Genomic DNA, 23,128 nt, shown 5'->3' on the forward strand with positions numbered 1-23,128 from the left:
TCCATTGTGAACACCTTTGATGAGAGAGGCAAAGAGTGTAGCTAGCTAGATACAGTATCCAACTATAGCCTGATAGATTTAGGAGATGCTGCTGGGAGAATTCTCAACCAGCCAGATGTGGCCAGATTATATCACCTGCTCCCCACTCAGGTGGCACGAAGGGTATGAAACCAGGTCTGAGAATCTAGCCTGACACGTTTATTGATCTGTAAACTCAAGGAACAACTTTGAAATTCTACCCTGCTGGAAATCTTTGGAACAGTTTCTGCCCATTTGCCTCTACACACCTTTTTTCATATTGTGTGTGGTGGATCCAGATACTTTCCTCAATAAATAGCAGTGGTATAAATAACTCTTTAACAAAGAGGATGGCTGTAAGATGCACAATTAGAAACACACAGAAAGATCAGCTCTGCTTTCCACTGTTGCTGCAGATACCGTAAGTGATTGTTTGTGGGTGTAAGGGAGTCTAACAGGCTGAATGAGAATAACTTTGGCAGAAATGCTTGAGCTATATAAGCCTCACACTCTGGAACATGCACATGCAACAAGACACATTCTGACTTTATGCAGAACCCAGGATACTGACGGGGAAGACATTTATAGGTATTTATGCACAGCCCTCCACAAGGTGCAGAGTCCAGGAATAACTCTCTAGATGAAGTATTAAAGCAGCATGCTCCCAATTAAATTTAAGCATTAATTTTAAAAAAATCTGAAATTTACTTAATATTCTGCTGCCAGCCCATTATGCAGGACAGCTGGTACTAGGGTTTTAATAGAGAGGCACAGGAAGTCCCACAAAGAGACAAATAAATAATTAACATATGCAAGGAACATCTACCATATGGTGAAAGCCAGAAGCTGTAAATAACAAGCATTAACTACTACCTGCCCATCACAAATGCCACATCCCAGGCTAGAATAAACCTGTTGGACATACCTGGTTACGCCTGTTTTCAAGCAGTGATGTCTCATATAGTTGAGCATTGTGAAGAACGATTCCACAAAATGCCAGATAAGCAGCAAAATCCTGAAAAACAGATAATTAAATGTTTCTAACAAGGTTGTATTTTCACATCCAAAATGCTCACTTAATGTGTCTGAAGAACTAGGTTTTTATTATTTTCTCTTTCCAAGCTTTCAGCTTCAATATAAATATGTTTGTTTACATCTTTTAATAAAAGTCCATCAAATCATCCTGGCTATGGCCAGAACTCTGGCAGTACAGTTTTTTGGTCAACCTGTAAATACACAGAAAGAAGAAACAATGGTCTTTGGTATGTGCCTTATTATCTGTGCAACTTATGCAGTAGCCCTCCCATCATGGGTGGCGGGTGAACCCCTGCTTTGGGGAGATTAGCACGCTGACTCCACCCCTTCTGCCCAAGGCCCCCGCTCCCCTGCATGACAGAGCCCTGAGGGCCCCCCCACCCTCGGCAACAGGAGAAGCCCTGAGGGGTCCCCCGCGACCAGAGGAGCCCCGGCCCACCCATCCCAGCCACACTGGGCCAAGCCACCTTTCCCTCCCCACCCCGGTTGAGCCAAGCCCCCAGCCCCCCAGCCCCTGAAGGCCCTCTCCTGGCTGAGCCGCTGGCCCCCATCACAGCACCGGGCCGGCCCCAGCACTGGGCCGAGCCGTCGGCCCCCCACACCTGAAGGCCCTCTCCTGGCCGAGCCCGAGCCAAGCCACTGGCCCCCCACTGCTAGTCCCAACTGGGCTTGTGAATACAGGACTTCCTCTTTCCCTGCATGGCATCTGGGCCTGGGTCAGACCCACCCCCAGATTTCTCCCCGGGCTGCAGGAAGCTCTGCAAACTTCCCCCTCACCCCGCTTCCTGAACCTATAGCTCCTTAGCTGCAGAGGGAGGGAACCCTATACAGGGAGCTGCTCTCCCATCTGCCCAACCCCCGTGCATCCAGACCCACTCATACCCAGACCCTCCTGCTAAGCCTCACCCCCCTGCACTCAGAACCCACCCTGATAAGCCCCATTCCCTCTGCACCTGGACTACCCTAACAAGCCACCCGCACCCAAATCCCCACCCCACCAAGCTCCAACCAGCTGCACCTGGAGCCCCACTCCCCCAGCATGTGGATCCCGCACTGAGCCTCCCACACCCAGACCCCCCTGACAAGCTCTATCCCCACCGCACCCAGATCCCCACCCCCCGTGCACTGAGCCCCAACCACCTTCATCTGGACCCCCTGCAGAGTCCCATTGCCATTGCATCCAGAACCCCCCAACAAGCCCCTGTGCATTCAGATCCCCTACCCCCAAACCCAGATCCTCCACTGAGCTGTCCGCACCCAGACTGCACCACACAGAACCCTCTCAAACCACACCTGGATCCCCCAACACTTGAATTCTGCCTTGCTGAGCTTGCCTGCCCACATGGAAGGGCAGGGCCCTGAGGTGTTTCTGGTCCTTGCACTGTGTCAGGGTTGGGTGCAGCCTCACTGCTGAGTCCATGTTCTGGGGGGGGAGCTGCACAGTGATCTCCCACCTCTGTGCAGCCAGTGGCCTGTGCTCCCCAATGCCATGCTGGAGCCTCCACATTTATTTGACAAATAAAATTTGCAGAATTTTAAAATATAGTACACAGAATTTTTATTTTTTTTGGTGCAGAATGCCCTCTGGAATAATACTCCCAATTAAATTTAAGCATTGGAAAAAAACCAAAACAAAAAACCCTTGAAATCTAAACAAAGATATACACATTGCAGTTTTTTGTTTTCACTTTGTGGTAGTAATTGGTATGTTGAAGGTTATTTTTGGTAATCATACATAAAATGTTTTCTTTGGTTGGTCTTGATCTCTTATTGCCATTTCATCAGGAATCTCCCATCTTTTTTAGAAACAAATGATTGATCTTCATGTTTTATCCTGGTAGAACTGTACTGGAATAAGAAGCAGTTTTGGGGAACCAACCCAACTAAAATCTCACCATTAAAAACTGAACACACAAAATGAGCATCTAGTATATAAGGAATTAAATATTTTTAAAAGTGGAAATCAAATCTTGCTTAAGTAGCGAAGCCAAGAGCTGTTTCTCTTCAGGAAAGGGATTAATTCTGATGTCCTGCAGATGTTCATTATGCATTCCATTGGAACAGGGAAGGAGTAAATTCTTACTTTGTTATTGCCAAGGCTTAAGTCAACTTCTTTGGCCTTTCGTGGTGCACCACAGTTTGCATGTTAAGTCTGAGAGCATTCTGAAAGTGCCTGCAATGTGAGAGTTCAGAATCTATGTGCTTTCTGCACTACTGATTATGTCAGACATGACTGTAATTTATGCAGTGCTTTATTTCTTTCTACAACTAGTGTACACAGAAATTAAGTTATGTAGTAATTTTAAAAGCTGCTTGGCAAGCTTTTTAGTTTTAATGTTAAGCTGCTACTGAGTGCCCATTGTGACATTCCTTTGAGATAAGGTGACTTCAACTACTAGCTGTTAAGCCTACACCCCTTTATAATGCATTCAATAAAGCACAGAAACATTGTGAATCCTAATAGAAGAGAGAAACCAAACTGACCCAGAAATTAAACTGATTCACACTGACATTTCTGCAATGCAGAAAGAATTACAGTTTCATTTTTTATTTATTCAAAGATTAGTGCAGTTTGGATAACTTCAAGATTTCTAGCTGTCATAAAAGAAAACCACTGATATATATATATATATATATATATATACACACACACACACACACACACACACTCTCTCTCTCTCTCTCCACATCCCTTATACCTTTTCATCTTGCTCTGTGAATATCCCACCAATTCCAGATTTCTTATTGATAGCTTGAGCCACACCAACAACCTAATGCAATGAAAATAAAGAAGAGTTAGGTAATCAAGAGGAGTTTGCCTCTGCACTGTCTGGAAAGCAATATTTACAGAAGATGACAAGCGCTGATTACAGGTACTTTTACACTCAACATTTGGCTAGTTTGAGAGTTGGGTCTACGGTTTTCATTTATTTATTTTTATAAATTACTGACTAGCTCTTTAGTATTGGATGTTCTCAACTAAAAAAATTGTACTACTGGATTGAATGTTTTTACCTACTATTGTTACTGACACCTAAGATTGCTATAATAGAAAGAGTGTAGACATTTCCCCCATATTAGCCAGTTTCTTTACTTTGTGCACTTGATGACATTTTCCATACTCAGTCACTCAGTTTGTTTGTCTGGGTCTTTCACACAAAAGAGTGGGACCATCTTTTTGTTCTGTGTTTGTACAGCACCTGGCACATGGTCCTGGTCCAGGGCTGGGACTCATCTGTGCTACCACAAGACAAATGATGATAATAAATAATAATAAAAAACATTTTTTAAAATAAGAAAATGTGATTGCCACAAAAATTACCAATAGGATTCAGAGGCAGGTGCAGTACTCAAAACTACTTTTTAACTTACTTTTGAGGCTGACTAAATATTGTGTTGATGTAGCTGATTTAATTGTACTAGACTAGGCCCCACTTCAACAAGATATGTACGCACCTGCATAGCTTAGGTATGTGAGTAGTCACAGTGACTTCAGTGGGACTGCTCAGGTGCTTAAAGATAGGCACATATTGTTGTACCTTGCTGAAGCATGGCCCTAGTCCCTATGGGGCAAATCCTCTGCAGCCATGGAAGGCCTTGAATACAATGGAATCTACTACTTGGGAGTTGAGATGCTGGTGGTAAGTAGCCTGTGCAGGGGGTCTGCACTCTGTGCTCGGTGAGGACCCCTTATAGGTCAGCACACAAGGGGTTTGTTGAGATGAGATAGGGATAGGTCTGAGGAAGAGGAGGAGAGTAGATCCATGATTACACAGAACCAAGCTATTCCCAGGGAGTAACAACAGCTACCGGCACTTCTTCAACCACAAGCCTGTAGTAGTGGCCTGGGAGTAACTCTGCTGTTTTTTGAGGTGGAGCCCCTGTTTCCTGGGGCTGTTGGTAGAGTCCAGGATTTTGTTCTTAGAATCTGAATGTATTTTCCCCAATTTGTACCCAAATAATTTGCTAATGTGGATTTTTTCTTGATGATAAACAAGGATTATAAATATAATACATATGTAATATTCTTACTGGATTCACATTTATTCTTCAAACTAAGGAATTTTTTAAAAGTTAGGCTTTTCCTAAAAATATATTAAGCAGGCACCCTAACAAAGATATATTTCCTCTGTTAACACTGTGAATATTGCACTCTATCCACATACCTCACTACCATAGTGTCTGGGCACCTCACAATTAATGGATTACACTCTCATAGCTGCCATGGGAAGTACTCCATTTTGCAGATGGGGAACTCAGGCACAGGATAGATAAGTGACAGGCCTAAGGCCACAGAGAAAGTCTATGACTCATCTAGGAATTGAACCCAGGTCACCTGAGTCCATGTTTGATACCCTTATTCACTAGAGCTCTGGACATAACCAATGTCCTAACTTTCAGATATTTTGTTGTCTTATCAAAGGCATTAGAATGAACATCCAACTGGCCTCACATAAAGATCCTCTACATATCATATAATCTGCATATATCAGGTCACTCCCCAGATAGTAAAAACTCCTTGTTGCTTTAACCAGAAAAATACTTTCTGTTGTAATCTCTGAAATGATTACAGAAATCAACAGACAAGCTGTATTTCCCGCTAGGATGAACTCTTATAAAAGCTTGTTTAACTTCAAGTTACTTTAAATTCCTAACTGAATCTTTTTTGTATACAAAAAAGGGGAATTTCTGATTTCAAGTTTCCTAATATAACTCTCTCTCGATGGTGAGATTAAAACTTTACTTCTTAGAATACAAAAAATAATCCTCCAGGGAAGTCAATTAAGATCTGAATTTCTCATATTTTTGGGACCTACTGAAAAGGAGAAATTCAGCCCCAAAAGTGACCCTTTGATGCAGTGTGCTTATTTAGATAAAAGGTGCAGAATGAACCTGGAAGAGCAGAGTGTTTGCTCAAAACATGGTGGAAATTTTAAGTAATTCGACAAGCCACAGCATGTCTCCTGGGGGTGCTGAATGCTCTCACCTCCCACCGAATACCTCCCGGGGCATGTTCAGACACTCTTTGACTAACAGCATTCTGTAGGCAGCACTAGACCTGAAGAAAATTGAATTTATTTCTAAATGCTAATGCAATTTTTATCAATTAATACAGGTGGCAAGTGAAAACTGCATGATGTATTTCTCACCATATGGGTCAATGCAGGAATATCCCACTTGAACAAACTACCTCAAAGGAAGGGTAAAACAAAAGGAACAGTAGTTCAGTTTTGCCGTCATCTGCCTCTATGGGATACTTGTTGGATTAGATCCATAATCTGGCACAGCTCTGCTGTGAGTCTGAGGCTGGGAAAGGTGGAAGGATGACACCTTCTGTCCCCCCACCCTGAGGCCTGTGCCAGGGGAATCCTCAGAGAGAGGCTAAATTGGGCTTTTGGCTGCTTTGAACCAACAGACTAGCAGCAAAGCAGACACTGAAGTGGTCAGGATTTGATCTATTATTTCTTACCATGCCCAAGGGATTGAGGGCCTAATTTTCCAATGTAGCTGCACTTTCAGGGTAACAAAATGTAATCACGGAGACCTTTTACACATGCAATTGACATATCAAGGCTCAAATTTCTGTTTGGTCTTGGGCGGGAACCCGTCTTCCCATCCCACATACACACGTACTTTCAAACTGAGGATGGGGATTCAAAAGGCTGAGGGAGAGAAAATTCAAAACTTAATTCCATTTATCAATCTATAAATCACTAAATGGATTAGTACCCAAAGGAAATTCAGATACAATCCCCACCTTAAAATTTAGCAATTCACTTTGAGTTTTAATCTGGCCCAGGCCTACTGCCTATACCCAGCCTGGATTTTGTAATGGCTCCCCCTCTGGTTTTATTTGCTTCTCTTTATTTGTTCCCCATTCTGTATGTATCCTCTGATCACATAAAGCTGTTTCTCAGCTGCTGCAGTAAGCTGCACATGGGTTCTCTAACTCTTCCTATCCACCAAAAATCCATCTAGCCAGCAACTGGCTAAACTACGCACACAGATGAGGGTGGAAATCAGACCACTGCTTAGCACTGACTCCAGCTCTCTGCTGCAGGGTGTGATTCTGCTGCCTGGGCAGAAATGAAATTGCAGGGCTGCTCTGAAGCTTAGTCCACAATTTGTGACCAATTTAGAGCCGCCCTTTCAGATGAAGGACATGGACATCCTTTTTAGAAACTGGGGTCTGTGACAGAAGCCAACAAAAACAAAGGATTTTAAACACAGACTTTCACAGGAGCAAATGTGAAGATAGAGAATATTTGTCCAAAGAAGTTATTCACTTGGACAGTATTTATCTGTGTTCCCCTTCCAATTATTACAACTATCTGTGTGCTGACAAACAGTGCACCATCCCACAAACTAGCTTAGCTTCTTCTTGAACCTACATTTACTATTGTGCTGATGAGCTCACGATCTTTTGCCACATGAAAGATGGCAGTGTCATAAGTTTAACTTAGTGATTTAACAGCAGGGTCCAATAGGAAGGAAAGATGGGTTCTGAAGACAAACAGTGGGGTTTCAGTGGTTTTCTCCTGATTTACCCTGTAAATGAGAGGAGAATCAAGCCCAAAGGGTGTTCTACTTAATGCTTCTGCCATTCCAAAAAAAAGTCCTTTGATTCATATTATATTTATTACTATTATGAACAATATAAATATAGATCTATGTATCTTTCCTACACCCTTTTACCCTCCCCATATTTTACATGGCACTGTAATCAATAAATCAGTCTCTTTCATAGAGCACCTATTAGATAGATAAGGTTGGAATCTGAGTCCTTAGCTGGTATAAGTTGGCACAGATCCACTGCCTTCAAGGCAGCTATGCCAATTGACACCAACCAAGAACTGTGACCTAAAAGGGCTGGCAAAAGTAAAATTTGCTCTAGCCTTTGCTATACAAGAACACTTTATAGCTGTAAATCAACATTGATACAGCTCCACCAGTGAGAACAAATTTAACAAGAATGGAAGCTGAAGAGTAGGACAGGATCCAGGAACTTAATCACGGTGTCAAATCCTATTCAGAGATACGCTAAAAGCAGCTGGATCACATTTGCCCTACCTTTCCATTGCTACTTGCGGTGGAGCTGCACTGGTGGCAAATTATGACTATGTAACTCACCAGTGTAGAAGGAGCATGAGAATCTGAAAAGTTACATAGTGAGAAGCACGGCGGTTTATTTGAAATTATGTTTTCGATTCAATTCAGAATTTTTGGCACATTTGCGGTGAGTCACGACCATGCTCCAGAGACATGGCATTATTTGTGACCCTAGCAGTGTAAAGTCCAGTGAACGGTTAAAACAATGGTATTTTCCATCCTGCTTTTAGTACAGACAACATCAAAAGAACTTTGCTGTGCACATGTCTGAAGAATTGTGTTTAACTGTTATTCATTAAAGTTATAACTGTTAAGCCAGTACTTAAGGAGGATGGAAAAATAGTTTTCTCTTAATGGGAGAGAAGACAATTTAAAGTCTCTCACATGAGCCTTCCCAAAATATCAGTGTCACAAATCAGGTCATTGTTTTGGATGGGCCACTACCAGCTAGAGACTGAAAAATGTCCATTTTAAATAAAGATTTTATTGTAAGGACCATGCGGTTCAATTCTCCATACAGCAAAACTCCCATTGACTTCAATGGGAACAGGAATGTGCATATGATTTATACACAGGGTTGCCAACCTTCCAGGCCTGGCCTGGACTCTCCAGGAATTAAAAGATTAATCTTTATAAAAATTATGTCATGTGATGAAATCTCTAGGAATATATCCAACCAAAATTGGCAACCCTATTTATACACAATGAACGATGCCCCTTATCCTATGAGCATTCACACTGCTGTACTGAGGTGCAGCTTTCCTTAAGTACAGCTGCAGCCTCTGAACAGTAAGTAAATTGTCTAGCCCCCTCACATGCTCTTGCAGTAACCTACAGGCACACTGGCTGATGCTCAGGTCTTTATTCACACCACTGGCCTTCTTGTATTTTTATTAGCTTTGAACCACAGGAGCTAAGACAATTTTAATGAGCTCACAGGCTCTCTGAGGCATCCGAAAGGTGAGCACTTTTATCCTGTGTAAACACCTTTCCTCTATGAAAGGAAAGCTTGTGGTGCTTAAAGAGCCATAAGGAAACAGTAAAAGGACTATGTTAGCATATACTAAAAAGACCATTTAGTCTCTTCTCATTAGCACTGCAGATTTCTCTTTTACTGAGAGAAGGATGCATACCAAGAGAACTTGTGCTCTTTTTAGATCCCTGTAAAGCCCTTCATTAATAGGTGTTTAAAAAAAAGGAATAAAACGGTTAGAAATTCATGGCTTTTCTTATGATGATAAAAATTCGAAGTGGATGACAAACCTTAGCAATTTTTGGTTCAGTGACACTGTAAATGTTTAAAGATGTTTGAGAGGTGTTTGCCATTTCTACATACAAGATAAATGGATTGTGACCTCATTGACAACAGTACAAATTCCAACAAACTGTACTGATTTCTGTGAGATTTGGCCCAGTGACAATAATGAGAAAAAAAAATCAGGTGGATAAGCTACTTATTTAACTATGGGAAATATTCCTACAGGCAGGCAATTAGGAAGAGACATATAAAACTGTTCCAGTCTCTGGAGTAATTAGGTAATTAGGACAAATGTGCTTCATATGACAGCACGCAGGTCATGAAGATTATAGGATCTGTATTTTAGAGAGATCTAAGCTTAGTACAAAACCAAAACACCTCAAAAAAATTTCTTGCAAGCAAATCATAAATGAAAATAGGTCAGATCTTCAGCTGGTGTAATTTGGTTTAGCTCCATTGACTTCAAAAGGAGCTAGGCTAGTTTACACCTGAAGGAAATCTAGCCCCAAAGTGATTGTGACAATGATACTGGATATACAGCTAAAAGATCTGCTCTAGAAATTATTTTGGAAAGTTCTATGCCCCATGTTATACAAGAGGCCAGACTAGATGATCACAATGGTCCCTTCTGGTCTTGAAATCTATGCATCTATGAACACAAAAAAGCCTGCCTGAATTGCATGTATTAGAAGAGTGGAATCCACACTGCACCTAGCATATTTGGGGTCTATAGAATTCCTCTACTGCTCTCTGTAAGCCCTGAAGGATGCTGCAAACATTAACAATCCACAGACATTCAAGCACTTTTTAGCTGGTGAAGACACTGCATTGGTGTAAAAGAATCAGCAACAAGAAGAAAACATGTTTTATTAGACAATGTCTTGTTGCTTAGGCCCAATATTTTACCTTCCTTAATTCTTTAATAACCAGGTGATGTGTGAACAGGGTTGAAAGCTGAATAGTTTAGCAACAGAAGCCAAGTTAGCTATTTTTCATTTTCTTGTTACTCTTGTAATGTGCCCACAAAAACGTCCTGTATGCTTCTTGTATTCCCAGAGCCCCAGTAGTGAGGGTTTAGATGGGGTTTAGAAAGAGCGGGGATGGGGAATGACAGGCAGAAGTTGGCAGGGAAGAATTTAGGACTGGAAACTCTGAGACACAGGGAGCGTTAAGGACTGAAATAACAAGCAATCTACCTGCATCAGAAAACCTCTAATTTATGACAGCCACTCTATGGTTGCCAATGGGCTGCAATGCTGAGTGTTAGTTATTCCCTTTTTCAGCCCCAGCACAGCCCTTATGCTGTGGTGGTGAGGGAGGGAAGCAGAGGACTGCATGTGCCAACCTTATGCAGCTTCTATATAAGGGGAATTATCCCCCAGACTGTTGCAGCCCCTTCACACATCACTAGAGAAGTATGTAGGAGCTATGATCAGACGCTGGCCGAGAGAGAGAGAGAGAGAGAGAGTGAGTGAGTGTGTGTGTCAGAGAGGGGGGACCTAAGGTTCTGATCCAGCTATCAATAAAGTCGATGGAAATACTCCTATTAGATCAGAGGCTACATGTTTTGGTAGCGTCTCTCCAGTTTATAGGAGACAACCCAACACCACAAACAAATGCAACTTCACAACTGGCAGTAATTCAAATCCCTTGTCATCAGTCACAGAAGGGAGATCAAGAAATAAATAGGAATAACCGCCCTTCATACTCATTTCCTCCCACCAAAGCATAGCTGCACAGTGTGGGGAAGCTTCTATTGTTGCTAATTGTTCAATAGATGGAAGGCTTTTGGCTCCAGGAATGTCAGCTATTCCCTTTCATAAGGCTTGATTCAACTTATAAAAGGAATTCTCTCTCTCTCTTTCCCTTAATTGTCAGAGGTCACCACAGTCACTAACTGTTTGAAATGGATAGCTGACTTCTATACCTACCAGTGGCAGTGCACCCCCTCAGGATTTCATGGAACACAGCAGACATTTCTTCAGTGCTGATGGCTGTGTTCTGAATTTTATTTTATCTGGATGGCTTCTTGCTGCATTTTTGTACACGCCACTCTCAGGCCTAATTCTGTGAAAGCTACTTCAAAGAGAGCCAGTGCCCTTTTTCACAGTCACTTCCTTTTCACTGACTTTAAGAACATTCTTTTGCTTCCTGAGAAGATTTAATGATTCAATAAAGCCAGCACCAGAAGAAAGATGATTCACTAAACCAAATAATGGTGACAGAAGGAGGAAATTCAACACTATCTGCTTTAAAAAAAAAAGGGCGGGGGGGGGGGCAACTGATATGAAATTATGGCCTGTGTGATTTTAGGCTTATTCTGCTTCCTCATCCCTGCAGAGGCTGAGCGTGATTAATGGCTACAAAAGTATGCAGTCCTGCTCAGATATTTACTTACAGACTCTAGCTTTTAACTAACAACACTTTCATTTCTAATGCTCTTCACCATAATGTGCCTTAGCTAACTGTTGGAGTGCCAAGATGTACAGGTGCTCATTAGGCAACATCAACATCAGGGCATAAGCATAATTCAACTATGTCTACGTTGTGGGAAGGAGGTAAGAACCACCTTCCCAGGTTGATTGTCATTAACGCCCTTGGCTAAGCCTTATAAAAATAAAAGTCAGCAAGACAGCAAAAAACAAATAACAAAAAAGCTGTTATAAAAAGCATAGCACCCCTGATTTGTAGCAAAGCGCTTCCCAGTGACAGAAGAGCAGGCAAAAATAAAAACAAAATTAAACCAAACAACTGTAGTGATCTTTTCCAGAATGAAACATTCACCTAGCAGGCCAGCAGGAAGTTGAATCTCATGTACTCCTGCTCAGGGCTTGGAGTTAATTCAGCTCAAAACTCCCATATGGGAAAATCCTATATACAGTTAATAAGGATGAAACCAAAATAGGATTTTATAGAAGCTACTGTAGACAGTCTATAGAATTTAATAGCGAATGATCTCCTTTCTAAACCAACCATGAATTTAACTTAGAATTCTATCCACAAATTTTCACACACAAAAATAATTTACTATGCAGTTCTACAGGATGTTTCTGAAAGGAATGGTTTTATAATGGTCATATACAAGTCTGAAAAATTAGATGGAGAAGTGCTCAGAAGTGGAGATGACGATTTACAGCAATTTCTGTAGTCCATTTTCAGATCTATGAATCCATCCAAAACCAAATGCAATTGGAACCCACTCACTTCAAGCATAAAGGTGCCTGAGGCTAAATCAGTGACACTCCTGTGTTCTTAGGCATCTATGAGTCATTTTAGAGGACCAAAGGTGTACCTCAGGGATGGAAAAAATCTTCTGAGACTCAGTCTATGCAGTCAGTAGAGATCAAGGTTCTGGGCTGCCACCATCCCAGGGCTCCTGCTGCTGTTCTCTCTTGCTGATAAATCATGAAATCTCAGGCTACAAGGTATTAGCTTGCCTGTTCACTGCAGTTAGCTTGTGATAAGTGATACTTTGCACGTATAATACATACAATGCCTTTGATTTGAAGCTGTCAAAACACTTTACAAATGTTAATAAATTAAATAACTTAGAACACCCTTCTGAAGTAAAGAAGTGTTATTATACCCATTTTACAGCTGAGGATCAAAAAGGAGAAGTGACTTGGTCCAAGGTCACATATGAAATGTGCAGTTATCCCATACTCCCATTCCTGGGACAGAACATTAAGAGTCTGATTCTGCCATCCTTACTCATGTTGGGTAGTGTACTCCCACTGAACTAAACTTGCAGAGAAAGATACTGCTTAAAGGTTGCTGAGCATAAAGCTGAGCATCAGACCCTCAGTCTAACAAAGAACTTAAACATATCCTGAACTTTAAGCACATGAGTAGTCTTATTGGCTTCAAAGTTAAGCATGTGTTTAAGTTATTTGCTGGATCATGGCTGATCTGGAACAGCACATGTACAGAGGAATACAGAGGGCTTAAATTCATCTGGAGCTGACCGGAGCAGAGCTCCGGTAAATATTTTCAACCCCCTGGAGTTTTTATAGCATGTTGGATGGGGTGTGGGGGGCGCTGGAAAATACTCTATAAGAATTTAAGCCCTGGGAATATAGGGGTAGGCGTCTCTCCTACAGTGAGGAGTACTCTTGGTGCATTAAGAATGTTGGAAGGCTGTGTTATGGCTCTCCTAACCAAAATGAACGAGCTATCTTCTCAGTAGAAGGAAGGTACTTTTAACAATCCGGCTTCCTGAAAATGCACTGTAGCACTGAACTGGAAATAATCGAGATCTACAACAGCGGTCGGCAACCTTTCAGAAGTGGTGTGCCGAGTCTTCATTTATTCGCTCTAATTTAAGGTTTTGCATGCCAGTAATACATTTTAACATTTTTAGAAGGTCTCTTTCTATAAGTCTATAATATATAGCGAAACTATTGTTGTATGTAAAGTAAATAAGGTTTTTAAAATGTTTAAGCAGCTTATTTAAATTAAAATGCAGAGCCCCCTAGACCGGTGGCCAGGACCAGAGCAATGCGAGTGCCACTGAAAATCAGCTTGCGTGCCGCCTTCGGCACACGTGCCACCCCTGATCTACAGCTACAGTTGTGGCCAACAGACACCACAGTTTCCCCTTATAAATAAAACAAGAAATAACCATGGTAATTATATGGTAACAGCTGGCTAATACCAACTTTTTACTAGTGGTCACGGTACCATTGATGATAAGAATTCAGTCAATTTTAGAGTTCTGTGTGTTTTCTCTTACATTTCATAGTAAGTGTGGCTGATTTCATAAACTAAGAGGGTATCAGGTTATGGAGTTATCTATTGTCATTAGAGAATTGCCAGAAGAAAAAACCCAGAAGGAACCAAATGGCATGTTTCAAATGGCTTTGCAGTCACTGTATGACAGTTTTAAACATAGATATAGTTTGAAATGGTTTCACTCATGGCAAGTTTGTTTGTTTTTCCCTTTGTAGCGTAAAAGTGAGGTTTCTCATCTTTCTTCTCTCTTGATTTTTCTGAATAGTTATAAACATCAGATGGCATATTCTGGAATGCCAAAGCAAACTATGTGGCAATGGTTGTTCTGTAGGATGGGACAGAGGCTCCATTTAGTTACCAGAGATTGTGCAGGAGTGGCTTGCAGATATCAGAACTTGCTTCAAAACCCTTCAAGTCCAACTCAAAGATTGGCCAGCTTGCATCTGTAATTCTTCATGGGGAAAATAGGAGCTTGTCACAAACAGACCTAGCACTATGTAAATCTCCCATTGCTCTGAGCCTGAAGAGTACATACAGCAGTGTTTTCCAGTCCTGAGCCTGATAGGCCTAGTTTCTATTGGCTCTTTCAGCTATAATTAATAAGTAGAAAAAAAGCTTTATAAAAGTTTCCTTTTTGTTATTAACAGCTACTTCCATTCTTTGAGTGTCTATGAAGTACTGAGGTTCTTGCTCTTGCATATGGTGCTTTTTGTTGGTAAGACCACTACAGTCCTTCATTAGTCCTTCTCCATGGGATCTGCTTCTTGAAGAGCTTATTTCTCATCTTGTGTTATTTTTAAGTAGGCTCCTCAGCTCAGGCTCCACATGGAAGTTTAGACTAATCTGAGCCTACTTTTCATTTCTACCGGAAAAATCTTCATTCCCTATCTGGCCCAGCAGTTTGATATTCATATTTCTGCAGATCAAACGCTAACTTTTTGCTTTAAACATACCAATAATATAAAACAAACAACAAATGTATCATACATATTTTCCGGGGGCCAAATTTCAAGGTAGAAAAGACCTGCTTCTCTTTCTAAGTATTTATTTTCAGATGTGTCTCAGAGACATATTTGGCTACATATTTGGACTGTGACTAGTGAAATCTTGCACTAAAGCAGTTTTCCTTAGCTGCTAGATCAGAGATGGGCAAACTATGGCCCGCGGGTCACATCCAGCCTGCGAGACCGTCCTGCCCAGCTCCTGAGCTCCTGGCCGGGCAGCTAGCCCCTAACCCCTCCCCTGCTGTCCCCCCTTCCCCGTAGCTATGCCGCCGCGCGGGCAGCGCTCTGGGCGGCGCGCTCATGCAGGGCAGCACAGCAGTGTGATTGGCTCCGGCCGGGAGGCGCGGCTCCAGACATGCTGCTCTGAGCTGCATGGTAAGGGGGCCAGGGCTGGGGGGGTTGGATATGGGGCAGAGGGTCCTGGGGGGCAGCCAGGGGGCAGTTGGATGGGGCAGAGAGTCGGGGGGGGGCAGGGGATGGGGAACAGGGGGGATTGGATGGGGGTGGGGTTCCAGGGGACCTGTCAGGGGGTAGGGGTGTGGATAGGAGTCGGGGCAGTCAGGGGATAGGGAGCAAGGGGGGTTGGATAGGGGGTGCCGTCCTGGAGGGCGGTTATGGGCAGGGTTCCCAGGAGGGGGCAGTCAGGGGACAAAGAACAGGGGGGGTTGGATGGGTGGAGGGTTTTGAGGGGGGCAGTCAGGGGGCGGAAAGTGGGAGGGGTCGGATAGGGGGCGGGGACCAGGCTGTTTGGAGGGCACAGTCTTCACTGCCTGGCCCTCCATACAGTTTCGTACCCCAATGTGGCCCTCAGGCCAAAAAGTTTGTCCACCCCGTGCTAGATACAATATCATTACAAAGGCTTGGTCTGTTTTTTGTTTTTTAGGTTGGGGAGGCATGGAGGAACCACGGTGGTTTCTTTGTTTGGGGTGGGAGATGCTTTTAGTAGAAAAGCCAGCTGAAAGCAGATGGTAATTGAGGGGTTGATTCATGGAATTAAATCTCATTCCAGAAAAGTGTCAGCAGAGCATTACAGTGAGGGTTATGAGAACCTTCTGGTAAAAGACTTTAAAATAACAAAAGAGTCCCCTAAGAGAAATTCCATAGTTCTTCCAGTTTACAGCATATAGGAGTAACACTTCATTTCCCCCCCTTCTCCTTTAGCCTTCACCAATTTGTTAATCTGTCAGTTTGTTTTCTATTTTCATAATAAAGAGGTGCCTGCTTTATTTCATCTAGAACCCCTGTTGTGCTTTGAGGGGAAACCCAGCTAAGATTTTTTTCAGGATCTGCAAATTGCCAGTTACAGGTTCATTCAGCCCAACAAGTCAGTGCTGGTATATATGAGCAGAGAATACTTATACTTAATTCTCTCATATGTATGACCACAGTAAGAAGTAAGCACCCATGTATTGTGGCCAGCTGAATTTTATCATGAATTTATGATTCCAAGTTCTTGGCTTTTGGTATTCTTGTGTTTTTTCCAATGCACATAAATAAAACATGTGACCTGGACAAAACATAGACCCTCCATCTTGCATCAATCATACCTCAAGCGCCACTCTCCCAGCCAGAAGTCACTGCACACAACATTCTGCTTGCTCACTGATTGGCTCATGGCCAGTTGCAGCTACTGCCAATTAACATGCGGAGGAACTTTGAAGTGGGAGCAATGTCTGACTGGGAGAACAGTGATCATGTTCATGTTCAGTGTGAGGTGGCAGGTTGTAAATTTGAAACACTTTCCTTCTGAGACCTGGAGCAGTGAAACAACACTTTGAAACAGAAGTCAGATGTAGGAGATCCCACATTTAATCATTGGGTCAACCAGGACCATCAGACCCAAATGAATGAGATAAATCAAGGTAAAAATGAGAATTGGGGTTAAATATGAGAGATTGGTGTCTTACACAACAGGACTGGGAGAGTGAAAGGGTTAGAAAGAAGGGAAAAGGGTATTTTCAAATCAGTTTTGTGAGCAATTTTTAACAGAGTGAACTAATTAGACACACACTGTGAACTCTGCTGAAAAAGGAAGATTTAGTGGACAGCAAATCCCTGTCTGAAAATTTCTGGGGCACTCCTTGGTTAGCCTATGCTGTGCCAACATCCTGAGAAATTGAATCTTATTCCTTCCAGCTTCAAGAAGCTCTTTCAGTTATTGGCAATACATAAAAACACAATGAGCCTGATTTTCTGTTCACTTACACTAATTTTACACGAGTGTAATTGCATTGGCTTAGTTGGAGTCACTCCTGAATTACACCAATGTGAGAAGGAAACCAGGATCACTCTGTCACTCCTCACTTAATTTCTTATTTTCTAATTTCCTCTTGATAGTGTTTTAGCTGTTGCCACCCAATAGAGACCTACTTTATTTATGCTTTGAAGTCCATGACAAAACTCCTTTGACTCTAGTTGTAGCAGGATCAGACCTTAAAGGAGTATTGCTGTGAGAAGTGACACAAGACTGGAGGGGAGAGCTGTGCAGAGAAACTGAAGACCTGATTCTGATCGCATGCACTCCAGTGTAAATCAACTAAGGGTAATGTGAGCTGTGGGTGCTCAGATTCTCTGAATCATGCCATTTTTATGTAGGTACTTAAAATGTTGATACAGGTGGCTAACTTCAGGTACATAATTTTGAAAATGTTGCCCTGGGTCTATGAAAGGGAGCCCCCGCTCGATATCTTAAACTTGTGAGGTGTTTGGTAGAATGTTATGGTCACCATTTTACATAGTGGTAAAAACTGAAAAGTATCATCTAAAGATAAGATTTATATGCATTGTGAAAAGCCACAGTAAAACAACATTTGAGGGATATCTTTGATTCAGAAAAGAGAGAAAAGGAAGATCATCTTTCATTCAAAATAAGATAATCACATGTTTCTGCAGGAAAAAGTCCCTTCTCATGGCTTATTACATGACAATCAGTGGGACTGTAATTAGGCCTGAAGTTATTTGGGCACAACTGGCATGTATTTTACATGTTTAAAAATAGTAGCACATACATGATAAGCAGCTATAGTTTGAAAGAATCTCATTTATTTTACAACTTGTTCCTGCATTTCTTCCACACACAAAACTCCTATTGATTTTACTGAAGTGAACTGGGAGTTTTAGGTGTATAACAAATGCAGAATCCTTTTCGTAACTGGAAATAGAAACAACATTGTTTAAAAAAAACAAAAATTGTGTGTAAGCTCTTCTCAACAACTCTGGTTAACATAAATAAAGTAGAAAAGATAAAATTTTACTCCATGGAATGATATGCAGACAGGACATTTTAAAAAAAGTTGTTTTTCTACTGTGAGATAAGTGTTTAAAGGAATTAACAGAGCTACAAATGCTACTGTATAAGATGATCCAGGTACTGCAACTTACCTCTTCCCTGTGGTTCTTTATTGGCATACAAAGAATACTCTGAGTCTTGTATCCTGTGATTTGGTCAACTTCTGCATTGAATCGGGGATCCTGATGGGGGAAAAAGTGGAATTAAGTACTAAAGAATGTCTTGTTGAATTCCCCAGTTTATAGGGCCATAGAGGAATTATAGCATTTGTCTTAACTATTACCCAGTGTCACAATGTTTCCATTATGAGACAATGACTATGTAAATATAAGTTATTACTGACCGAGTGAATTTCTAGCAATACTGTACAAAACAAACTGCTTATGAGGAATATAAACACTTGTGGATAAATACAAATGTCAGAAAATGCAGTAAGCTTAGGAACAGCTGTTTGTCCAGGCTAGATATTCATGCATAACCATTTTTAGTACATCTTTTGTTCTCAGAGGAAATTTCCAAAAGATTGGCAGGCGTGGCTAAATCTTATTAATAGGATTAGGATTTCCATTTGGGGGTTAAAATGAATAACAGCCCATCTGAGAAAAAAGTCAGAGAATGGGCTTTTATGGAATATACACCAAAAACATCGGAAATGAACTTTTTTTCCTTTTCAGTGTTGAAAAGTGTTTGCAGGAGGAGGCTGACAAACTCCCAAGCTTTTCTAAATCTCTCTCCCATTCTCACTGAAAAGTCAAGCCCATGAGCTTCAGAAAGCAGCTTTAATGCAAAATAACCATTTTCTAAAACTGACTGTTGCTCCTGCAAGACTTATTCGTAATGTACCTAAAAATAGTCATTGACAATCAGAATAAATTCTCACCACCAATTTGAGTCATTCAGTGCAATCAGCCCAATAGGGAGCTGGCAAACTTTAAGCATTATGGCATTTGTAGGAATACATACTAGGATAGGAACTTAAAAGAAAGAGCTTTTGGTTCTGGGCTCCTCTGCCACCACAACTTTGAGGTAAGCTAGTGCTTGTACAGGAAGAATGGTCTTGACTGTGAGGCATAGGGCAGGTGGCCAGAAGAAAAAGAAACACCCTATATAAAGTCTGATATGTATTGTGTATGTATAAAATCCCTATTATTACTGCAAAAAGATGGAAACACTGAAAATGACTCCACTGGCAATATAACATTTTTGCTATAACCAAAGTTATAGTCATCTAGGCTGGGACTTTCAAAGGAGCATAAGAGGCTCCTTTGAATCCCAGCCTTAATCCTAATTTCACATTTGGTAACATAATTATGTTAAAGTGGTATATGTCTGCAACTATGTACCATGAGTAAAAAAATCATTCCCCTTGTATTTACATAAAATGCAATGAGAATTAGCACAGACAGTCAAAAAATTCCAGGTATAAATTGTGCAATGAGATTCATTTTCTTTCCTTTTCATTTTGAGTTTGGTTTTGGGGTTGTTGTTTTTTTGTTTGTTTGTTTGTTTAAATGGTGTATCATTCTGGAACACTGATTTTATTTAATCATCTCACTAAAATGCAGCAAAATGTTCTTAAAAGGAAGATTATTAATTCACCAATATTTGATTTCAAGCTCAGTACAATGACCCTGATCCAGGAAAGCTATGTACTTAGCTTTAAGCATTTGAATACTCCCACTGATCTCACGTGCTTAAAGAGAAATATATACTTAGGCACAAATCCAGAAAATACTTATCAGAGTCTTCATGAACAATGACCATTAAAGCAGATTATATCACCCTTATATGTATTGTTGCTGGAAAACATTGTTTGGCAATATCACACATCCTCAAAAAATCCACTCAGGAGGATGAAGTGATGACTAACTAGAAGTGGTAATTTGCAAGTCAAAATTCCAGTGTTTGTTCCACTTGGGATCCCTTCTCTTCCCTTATCCCTAACTTTGAATGCACAAAACCCGCTTTATCTATCAAGCAGGGTTGTTTCTTATAGGATGTTCTCCAGGTTGTCCAGTCTAGGCTTAAATCATAACAAGTAATAGGGGTTCTACCACTTCAGTTGGGAGACTTTTCCACAGCCCAATGTATCTTATTATCAGGGTTTTTTCCTAATATTCAGCCTACATTTTCCTTTGCTCAGTTTCATCCCATTATGCCGAGTTATGCAGCCTTAACATTTATACAATTCCTAGAAGTAGATTTTCATATGTTGGCCTATGTTTATTTTTAAAAATGCAAACAATTATTTGCCCCCATAATTTAGTCACTTTAAATACCCAATTTCTTGGTACTATCAAAATCATAAATTTCTAAGTGACCTGAATTAGAAATGCAAATAACTGTGGGTGGAGAAATAGAAACCTGATTAAGGCCAGGATGAAATCTTGACCCTTACTCTCAAATATCCATCACTAGTTTTCAAACGTCCATTCCTCAAACATCATATGTAGCCAAATGTGCATATATTTTATATAGAGATATCTGAGGCCAGATCCTCAGTTAGTGTAAATCAATCTGGCTCCAATGAACTCCATGTATTACACTAGCTGAGGATCTGGCCTCTTTTTACTTACACAAAATTACCATATTTACCTCATATGCATTCTTGATGTTCAAAGGCTGGCCCAAGGCTGCTACATGTCCCACAATCCCCTTGTTCCATTCCAAGCGAATGCAGTTGTTTGAAGCTTCTTCCAAGGTGGAACCTTCTGCAACATCGAACAGCCTGCTGACAAGAAACTTCTCATTGGAGCTATCCTCACAGACCAGGAAAAGGGAATAACGGTCAGCAGCTATGAGCTCATGGATGTGCAGGAAAATTTTGTGACAAAGGGCTGTGACATCTAAGTGAGTGGAAATATCTTTCACTAGTTCTAAGAGTCTTGAGCACTGATCTCCTGCATCAGTCCCAATCCTTGTAGATTGCAGAGGCATCTGTTCCTTTTTTCCAGAGCCAGAAAGGAAACTCACGGTTCCGACGGAGTCCTTGACAATGATGGGCCTTAGAGGCCTGTCAAATTCAGAAGCAGAGATTTTCCTTGCTGGTGTCCCAGGGTTGGGGCTCTCAGCTCGGGTAGTCTGATGAGCAGGACAAGAGCAATCTTCACTGTGGTTTTTGGTTCCTTCCTTGCAAACCGGGATGGTATGAACTCTCTCAGCAAACCATGCATTGACCATTTCTCTGCAAAACAGAAGAGAAAGGTAATAAATACTATGAGTTAACAATCCCCAAGCAATAATAATTATTTAAAGGGACCAACCCTTTTTACACAATACTACATAAAATAATACATTTAGTGAAACACCTGCTTCTCTTTAACTCAGTGTTGTTCATTTCCAGCCAACACTGAGACTTAAGCACTAATATCTTCAAAAAGCACAGGAGTACTTGTGGTACCTTAGAGACTAACAAATTTATTTGAGCATAAGCTTTCATGGGCTACAGCCCACTTCTTCGGATGCATAGAATGGAACATATATTGAGGAGATATATATACACATACAGAGAGCATGAAAAGGTGGGAGTTATCTTACCAACTCTGAGAGGCCAATTAAGGAAGAGGGAAAAAAAACACTTTTGAAGTGATAATCAAGATAGCCCAGTACAGACAGTTTGATAAGAAGTGTGAGAATACTTACAAGGGGAGATAGATTAAGTGTTTGTAATGGCTCAGCCATTCCCAGTCCCTATTCAAACCTAAATTGATTGTATCTAGTTTGCATATCAATTCCAGCTCAGCAGTTTCTTGCTGGAATCTGTTTTTGAAGCTTTTCTATTGCAAAATTGCCACCCGCAGGCAGGGCCGGCTCTACGTTTTTTGCCACCCCAAGCAAAAAAATTTTGGCTGCCCCCCGTCCCAGCCCTGGGCTCCTCACCGGACCCCCCTGCTGCCCCAGCCTTGGGTTCTCTCCCCCCCCAACCTGCACACTCCTGCCGCCGCAGCCCTGGGTCATTGGTAACTCACTCCCACGGCAGGTCATTCAGCAGGAATTTTAGATGTGCACAGAACACAGACAGGATTGGTTCCCATATGGTTACAGAACTGCAGTAAAGTGGAACAATTTTCAGCTTGTGTGACTGGAGGATATCCGGATGCATATTATAAGACTGTCCTACATAAATGAAGAAAAGTTGAGGTGCCTTTATTATTCTTTTGTTCCTCTCTTTCTTTCTATGGGGAATTTGCCAATGCAATATCACTGTCTTTCTTTTAAACAAACAAACAAACAAACAAACAAAAAAGGCAATGGCTGTTGAAAATAGCAATTCCAGTCCTAATAACCACTGGGAAGCATTTCTTGCTCAATTTTATCCTATTTTTTCTACAGCAAGTTACAGTGGATCAGTATATTTGATTTGGGAGAAATGAAGTAACAGCAGCCTGTCTTGTAGGAGGTGACTTCTGGGTACTCGTCTGGCTCTGTCAATCTGTTTTTTCACTTCAGCAGGTGAGTATTGTAGTTTTAAGACATCTATCAAGCATTCTTAAAACTACAATACCCACCTGCTGAAGTGAAAAAACAGATTGACAGAGCCAGACGAGTACCCAGAAGTCACCTCCTACAAGACAGGCCCAACAAAGAAAATAACAGAACACCATTAGCTGTCACCTTCAGCCCCCAACTAAAACCTCTCCAACGCATCCTCAAAGATTTACAACCTATCCTGAAAGATGATCC

General features: G+C 41.4%; 1 protein-coding gene across 4 annotated transcripts in view; it reads right to left on the reverse strand.

Moving 5' to 3' along the window:
* Window positions 1–23,128, reverse strand: part of PDE5A (phosphodiesterase 5A) — a 99,334-nt gene that overhangs the window by 57,447 nt on the left and 18,759 nt on the right. For all 4 annotated transcript variants that reach the window (XM_034771040.1, XM_034771039.1, XM_034771042.1 and 1 more), the window contains exons 2-5: window positions 21,041–21,629; window positions 18,538–18,627; window positions 3,753–3,824; window positions 944–1,033 (exon numbers count right to left, since the gene is read on the reverse strand). In XM_034771040.1, coding sequence (XP_034626931.1) covers window positions 944–1,033; window positions 3,753–3,824; window positions 18,538–18,627; window positions 21,041–21,629 — 841 coding nt within the window. The remainder of the gene's footprint in view (window positions 1–943; window positions 1,034–3,752; window positions 3,825–18,537; window positions 18,628–21,040; window positions 21,630–23,128) is intronic.

The sequence above is a fragment of the Trachemys scripta genome, chromosome 5 (assembly GCF_013100865.1).
Source record: "Trachemys scripta elegans isolate TJP31775 chromosome 5, CAS_Tse_1.0, whole genome shotgun sequence".
Classification (NCBI taxonomy): domain Eukaryota; kingdom Metazoa; phylum Chordata; order Testudines; family Emydidae; genus Trachemys; species Trachemys scripta.